Genomic DNA, 7,800 nt, shown 5'->3' with positions numbered 1-7,800 from the left:
ACCAGTGGTATGCATACCACAGTTTGAGAACCACTGCATGTGAACAAAAACCATAAACAATGAAAAGTGGATATTGACCATCAATGATGGAATATTACAATTTTTGCAGCATTTTTGCAGCATTCACTGACAAAGTCAGCATACTAGTTGCATGATCACTGCAGCCTCCAGCATTCGTGGCATTACGCTTATGGTTGTTAGGATTATGGGTTTAAGGTCAGCATCTTACCTTATGTGAAATCATCACTTTTAATATAAGACTTTACAGGACAGCTTGAATTTTTACAAATATTTTAATTAGCCAAAACTCAGACAGTTTTTCATATAAATGTCCCAAATTACAGAAAAGATTCATTTTCATGCTAAGACCAGGTAGTGATCATTCCAGGCCTTTATCGATCTTGGTTTTTCAGATATTCATGTTAAAAATAATTGCCTCATCCGGTTATCAGTCATTCCATTCACGTTCAGACTTTGCCTCTGTCCACTCAAGTAAAACAGGGTGGAAAGAGGCAATGTTCAAAACTATTTCTTATATAAAACTGAAATCTGCAACAATCATTATATATATTCAGACTTTGGACCATAATAATTTTATGCAAATCAGAGATGGTCAACAAGAGAATGTTCAAAAACGTTGCTGATTGGAGATAGAATGACCCTAATAACTTTTATTTTATTTGTTTGATTAGGATAGGACTTCAACTTAACTGGGTTACTGGATAATTTAGAAACGAGATCAAGCATGTTGGTGAGCATCTGAAGGGATAATAAGTGAATTTTGTGGCTGCTTCCTGTTATTCATTTTAGGCCTGACAGAGTAGCTGCTGTCCATCACGTGTACAGCGCATGATATTATCAGTTTACTTCTTTAAAAGAGTTAGAATATGTTCCTCTAAAAATCATAACTTTTGAAAAACAGTTTCTAAGACAAATGTAAATGTCAGAAACAATCTAAATAAAGAGAGAGCACATCTGCAGAGGGAACTACCTTGGACATATTTAATTAAATATGTCCGTATTTTGTGGTTTAAAACCTATTCTGCCAACCGATTTGAGATCTACTCAATCTGAAGCAGTCTGATAACTCAGGTAAACATGATACTAAGATGCAAACTCAACAATTACAGACAAAAAGTTTTCTACGCAAAAATAAACACAGTAAAACAATTAAGAGTAATAAAAAAGTGATCATTTCACAAGAGGTAGTCTGATACAAGATGCTGACCTTAAATTCATAAGCCTGGAGGCTGCAGTGATCATGCAATCAGTAAGCTGACTGTGTGAATGAATGCTGCAAGAATTGTAATATTCCATCACTGATGGTCTTTAGCTGCTCAATATCCACCTTTCATTGTTCATGGTTTTTGTTCACATGCTCTAGTAACTTCTTGTCCTCCTCTTCAGCTTCGATCACATCACATCTGTGTGTTTGTGTCTTTAATGTAAAATATCCAACATCAAACTAAACTTTGGAACAAACAGCAGTTCTGATCAAAACTCACCACATTAGCATGTTTCCATGAAAGGCTCAAAATAAATTTCCAACATGTAAAATCCCCTTGTCCCCTTATATAGTTGCTCAGCCTTCATTTTCTTGGTAGTCGGACATTGTGAAATTCTACAGAAAAGGGAAACTGAAGTTGTATTTTTGTCACGTAGACTGTCATGGACACAGTTATCCCAAGAACTCCAACGACTACCAGCAGAATACCATTCATCAAATAAATGGAAAGCGTTGATTTACACTTTTTACACGCTAAAATATGATAATTATCATAAATCTTACTTTAAAACTATCATCAGGCTTATAAGTAACAAATTTAAAGAACTTAAATTTTCTAGTAAGAAACTATAAAATAACATTAACTCATTACTGAAGACTACAGGAGCTATGAGTTTGAACTATTAAATTATTAACATCTATTTTGGTGAAGAGAATATTTCATACATCCCTCACCTTTGTCACAATTATGCTGCCCTAACACACTCAGAACGTTTCACCTCTCATCCGAGAAGCTTCTTCAGTTCTAAGGTCAAATGGTGGAGAGTCCCAGATAGAAACCTAGTGGGAGTTTCCCCCCACAGAGGGACAAAAGGACCCCCTGATGATCCTCTAATCGCCTGAGCCAAGGTGGGAAACTCCACCATTTGACCTTAGAACTGAAGAAGCTTCTCGGATGAGAGGTGAAACGTCTTCAAGCAACTTAAAGAAGTCCAGACGCTTTTCTTTGCAAGCTCCTTTGACTACGATGACCTGGATGACTGAGAACCTTCACAGACATATACAGTATGTGGTTAACTACATCTGTACAATAGTCATGACAAAAAACTGGCACTGGTTTAAACTTTTAGAAGCATCAGGATAACTGATTTATGAGAAAATGTCATTTCAAGCAAGTCCCTAGACCAGGGTTCACCAACCTTCAACATCAACAGGGACATTTTAGCCCCTCCGACCGTATTCTGGGACAAAAACAGACACATGCGCACTCGTGCTTATGTGTCTGTAGTGCAGCCGGGGGGGGTGAATAGTCCGTTTATACCTAATACAAGAATAATAAGATTTCTTAATAAGATGAAGAGCTTTTTACTTTCAAGAACTGTTTTATAGATGCTATGAAGAGGAGGGAAAAAAATTGGAAATTGGAAAATTCATCAAATAGAAAATAGTCCACTTTCAAATAAATAAAACGCAGCAGTGGCCGAATAGTTTTAAAGTAAAAAGAATAATCGTGATAACTATTTGTCTGTAATTATCACTTCAGTTCATTTTAATGTGCTGTCATCTTCTGTTTTTCATCAAGCCACAGGCAGCAATCAACCGTCCAGCCCTGGGCGTAAAAAAAATACAAAAGCTGATGGTGGAAAATATACATAGATAGTTATTGAAAAACACCAGAATATTCTGTAACAATCCAGCTCACAAAACCTTAAATACATGTGGACGAATCACCGGATACACACAGCTTGCGTTGCATGCCCACGTGATGTTTCGATGCACATTTAAGGCTGCCAGCTTCGCACCGATCCACAAAAGTCCTAGTATGAAACAAGTATGTGCAAATCTTTGCTTGTGGGTCATATCGTAATGGCAGATTTAGTGCAGAGAACTCTGGGAAATGTGCTCTGAGTTTGGCTCGTAGGTGGTAACTAGCTGTCTGGTCTGGGTCAACTTATCGCAAAGTGGATAGATGGAGAGAGGCATCGGAGGGTTGCACCAGCAGAACTTTATTCCTGGATGCGCTAAACACAGTTTGCAGATTATTGCTAACATTTCGCTCACAACTGGGCCGGTTAGACTCTTTTGGCTGCAGTAGCTCCAACTATAAACATACTTTTCTCACTCTTTAAACTTCGTGCTGCAGATGTAACTCGCACTCACTTGTGCACAGAGAGGCCGTCTCTGTTTTCCCCACAACATTCAACCTGTGGCACGGAATACATTACCATCAGACTGTTTTCTTAAAGCAGGCTATCCCTGTAACATGCAAATTTTTCTTACTTTTATTTTTTCCGCCCAAAACTTGAGGGAGCCACAGCTGAGGACGAAAGAGCCACATGTGGCTGCCGACCTCCATCCTAAATCAAATTACTGGTTTTCACAGAAACACGAACAGATGTCAATGGCCCAGAATTCAAGGCAGAACTGATACACCCACAGCAAGCATTACGTATTCAAAGTCAGTTTTTTGAGGCTATAAAAGAGAAGTCAGACAGATCAGTAGGCATTACAACCAACACTGCAGTCATGGATAATCCACAGAGAAGGCCAAACGAGAACAATGACACACCGTCCAATGATATATTTAGGCAAGGTACGAGTTTCTTCCACAGTGACTCGTTTAGCCATCACTTTTTCTCCTCTTTTCTTTCCATTTCATCTTTTTTTTCCAGGTAGTTTCCTGAAGTCAGTGTTGCCTATTTTAGTGGAAGAACATTAGTTGAAATCATTCTTAAATATTTGCTAAACCTGTGTGCTTTTGTAGGATGCTTGCATATGAAGTTGTATTTGTATGAGGTCAGATAAACCTAAATATAGCTACAGTAAATAAGATGTGTTTTCTAATGTAGCTGGTTTGTGGCTTGACCGCAAACTCATTGCAGCTGTGAGGAAATACAGTTCACTTGTTCAAGCATGCCTACAAAGCAGAAGAAGCTAAGAAGGAAAATGTAAGTCAATTGTGTTTTCTGCCAAACATTGAAACATTACAATATTTTTATGTTTATTTACTAAAGGTGGATCAACAAAGTACCCACCGATTATACCGTTCCTTGGATTGCTGAACGCTGTGCTGTTGATAACGGCTGTTGTTATTGGAGTTAACTGTGAGTGTGAAAATTCACATTAAGTTTCGTTTCCCACTTTTTTTAATTTGGAAACTTACTGATAAACTGCTGATAACACACTTTCACTATAAGATTTTAGAGTAATCATGTTAACACAAGCAGTAACACATCTTTTAAATAGAAAATGTTCTAGTTTGTTGATTAAAAAACTATTTTAGTTCCTTCTAAACAAAACTGTGTCAAGATTATTCTCCAGTACTTTGAAATGTGATTCAACTATTGATATTTTGACACAAACATTTTCAGGTGCCAAAGTCAAAGAGGGCTCCTTGCACATTTCCAACCCAGCTGTAACACAGCTCTTCAATGAGCTCGACTATCTCCGAAGCAACCACAGCGATGTGATCGAAGCTGAAGAGGAGGCCAAGAAGGCGTTAGAGAGCGCGATCAACAACCACAAAGAAGTAAAGGTGAAAATTGAGCAGCTGAAGACCGTCAATGATGGTTATCAGAAACAGATGCAAGCACTGCAAGTGGAGAAGGCAAACCTGAAGTCCAATGTATCAGCTTTAGGTGAGAAACTTTTATCCTTATTTATGTTTTCCTGAAATGTGTTAACTGGAAAAGACGATAACTCTTTGTTTCTCTCAGAGGGATCTTGTGGCGGATGCCTCCCTGGTTGGGCTCTTTTCAACTCGTCCTGCTATTTCTTCTCCTACACCGAGTCCTCTACTGTCAAAAAGAACTGGCATGAGAGCAGAGAGGACTGTGTTAGTCATGGCTCTGACCTGGTTGTGATCGATAACCAGGAAGAGCAGGTGGGTTGAAAATAAGCAAGAGAGGAAAATTGACAAAAAGTAACTAAACAACACAAGTTAACAGCTTGACAGAAAGTCATTAACATGGATTTGAACTTTGCTAAAATGAAGACTTAAGAACTTTATTATTCCAAACAGTCACACCTTATTTTAAGTATATGATGTTTTTATTATTTATTTGCATCATCGTTGTTACAAGATCATCACACTACAAACAGCCAGCAAGCATGATAGGAAAACCAATAGTTCATTCTGTTACTAACAGCAATCAAACAGGCTAATCATGTTAGCAGTACTGTATTAGCAATGAACACAAAGTAATGCTGACTGGGAAGGTTTAGAAATTTAGGCACAAACTGAGGTAGATTCACCCTACGATACATCAGGAGAAGAACACAGATGTAGAACAAAATGGGTTTTGCTGCTCTACAGAAGGCAGAGTGCCAACAAATGCATTATAATTCATTACTTATAAAATCCAGCATCATAAAAGGAAAGACTGAGCTTAGACAAAATTGAAGCTAAATAAATATTCAAATATACTGATTTTTTTTTCTTTTTGGTTACACAGAAATTTATCAGTAGCAACATCCAAAATATGAAAACCAGTGATCAGTGGTGGCAAAGCGGATTCTGGATCGGTATCACTGACATAGAGACTGAGAACAGATGGGTTTGGATTAATAATGTCACAGAGGTCGAGCAACGGTGAGAGCTGAAACAATATTTTTCTTGTTTGATAATTCATTAAACATATTTTTAAATGAATTAGAATTTTTCTCAGGTACTGGATGGATGGCGAACCCAATGACCAGGGAACCCACGGAGAGGATTGCGGGGTTGCAGTTTCCTCCATCTTTAATCCCTGGAAGACTCGTTTTGATGGAAGATGCAACTGGCATAACTTACACTGGATATGTGAAACGCCATCAACCTCCTAGGACCTGGTGTCCACATATGTGGACATCACATTTTGGGTTGTCTAGAACAAAATACTACATTTTGCTCTACAAGGGCCTGATATCCACTTACGAGGACATTATACTGCCACTGTTTTATCGAAATTTAAAGGGGATGTCCTGATATGTGGATCTCATTTTTCTCAGAAAAAAAAAAAAAAATCACGTAATTCTTTGTTTTTACATTCATCAGGTCCCAATCAGCCAAAATAGCAAAGAGAAATCAAAAATGCATGCCATTAAAGAGTTCAGGTCTTAAGAGGTTAAGATAAACTCTACTGCTCAAGCAATTACTTCAGATGATCCTGATTGTACTATAGCAGTTGTTGCTATGTCCTCTAGTCTTGCAGAGTATATTACAGTGCAGGTTTGAACATTAATAAATACATTGAAGACTTGTGTTTGGATTTTTAAAATGAATTTTGACCTGTATCTTTTAACTGTATTTTAACCAGGGGCAATTCTAGGATCAGAGCTTTGGGGGTGTTGAGCACCCAGAGAGCTGCCCAGCCAGCCAAGATACACTTTACTCGTCACAATGAGACTTCTTCCCTGTCTCTTTCGGTCCCTGCATCCTCCCTGTCCTCGTCGTCTGTTGTCTTCGTCTCCGTTATCAGTCATCATAATTTTACCATCTCTGTGCAAGTCTGCAAATTTCTTTATTAAATCATAAGATTCTTAAATTCATCAAGTCTCTCTGCCTGGGTCCTCATCATAAAACATGACATCACTGTTTTGTACATTTTAACAATTTAATCCCACATTTGTGAAAGAAAAGCAAAACACTTTTTTGAAAAGTCTGTAACAAAACCATCAAATCTGATAAAGGTTATTTAAATGCTGCAAAAGAAGAATGGATTGGAATAAAAAAGGAAAAAACATCCTAACCTTAATTACTGGGAGAATAATGAATGATGCTCATAGTGAGTAAGAAGTAAACTGAGTGCATTTTTTGGACAGAGATTCACTTTTAATGTGTTTGTATAATATAATACAGATGCATAAAAACACTCCAAAACAGAATAAATTATTATAAAATATTTAAAAAAAAAAAAAGAATATAAAAATGGAGGCAACTCTGCCTGTGGTAGAATGTATACAATGCATGAAAAAAATCTTTACTGCAGATACTAATTTCGTGTTGTAAGATTTATGAGTTTCATGCTTTCATAGTGGTCCTTAGGAGAGCTTGACATTTTTATCAGGTGGTCCACACTGTAAAAAGTTTGAGAAACACTGATAAGTGTCTGTGTGCTTTTGGAAAACATTTAAAGCTGCTGTACAGAATCTTTGAAACAAGCTTAAAACATTTTTAGAAACAGAGCATCTGCTTCTCTTTACAGCTCCTCACTCCACCAGGGCTGTTTGGCTCTTTCTGATAGTGAGCAAATGTGATGCACGTACTGCGGCAGTCATACAGACAACTGGACGGTCCAAAGGTTGGCCTACCTATTACTGGCTGAGGTTTTAGCAGAGTTGTGGCTGAACCACATAAAAATATATCATTAATTTTAATCTCCCTGATCAATTATAATGTTATATGAGTAAAATCAGGTTTTTTTCAGTTTCTGTTGTGCCTGTCACTGCTCCCTGTCTGTTTTCTTACCTGGTTCTTCCTGACCTTGTACTTTCTCCTCACGTTCCCTCTTTCCTCTCTCCCTCTTCGGACTGACAATCATACACAAATAGATTGTATTCAATTAGATCAAAAAAATTAAATTAATATAGAAAAA

At 37.5% G+C, this 7,800-nt stretch overlaps 1 protein-coding gene across 1 annotated transcript; it reads left to right on the top strand.

The window, feature by feature from the left end:
- The first annotated feature begins 3,668 nt into the window (after positions 1-3,668).
- Positions 3,669-7,014, top strand: LOC147307371 (hepatic lectin-like). Its single transcript, XM_086274739.1, has 6 exons — positions 3,669-3,818; positions 4,240-4,329; positions 4,597-4,863; positions 4,942-5,108; positions 5,680-5,816; positions 5,893-7,014. Exons 1-6 carry the CDS (start codon positions 3,752-3,754, stop codon positions 6,047-6,049), a joined length of 885 nt encoding a protein of 294 aa, XP_086130865.1. The 5' UTR covers positions 3,669-3,751; the 3' UTR covers positions 6,050-7,014.
- The last annotated feature ends 786 nt before the right edge of the window (positions 7,015-7,800 follow it).

This window comes from Aulonocara sp. 'chitande type north' Nkhata Bay, linkage group LG19, assembly GCF_057382095.1.
Source record: "Aulonocara sp. 'chitande type north' Nkhata Bay isolate Kocher_YH1m ecotype deep benthic linkage group LG19, A_spYH_male_GT1.1, whole genome shotgun sequence".
Taxonomy (NCBI): Eukaryota; Metazoa; Chordata; class Actinopteri; order Cichliformes; family Cichlidae; genus Aulonocara; species Aulonocara sp. 'chitande type north' Nkhata Bay.
The sequence above is the reverse complement of the archived record's forward strand: the minus strand, read 5'-3'. Positions and strand labels throughout refer to the sequence as shown.

What these genes read in the sequence shown, in the direction of transcription:
- LOC147307371 (XM_086274739.1), top strand. Translation starts at nt 3,752, where the DNA reads ATGGATAATCCACAGAGAAGGCCAAACGAGAACAATGACACACCGTCC. An exon ending in TGTTGTTATTGGAGTTAACT is followed by an intron (nt 4,330 to 4,596) that starts GTGAGTGTGAAA and finishes AAACATTTTCAG; the next exon opens with GTGCCAAAGTCAAAGAGGGC. An exon ending in GTCACAGAGGTCGAGCAACG is followed by an intron (nt 5,817 to 5,892) that starts GTGAGAGCTGAA and finishes AATTTTTCTCAG; the next exon opens with GTACTGGATGGATGGCGAAC.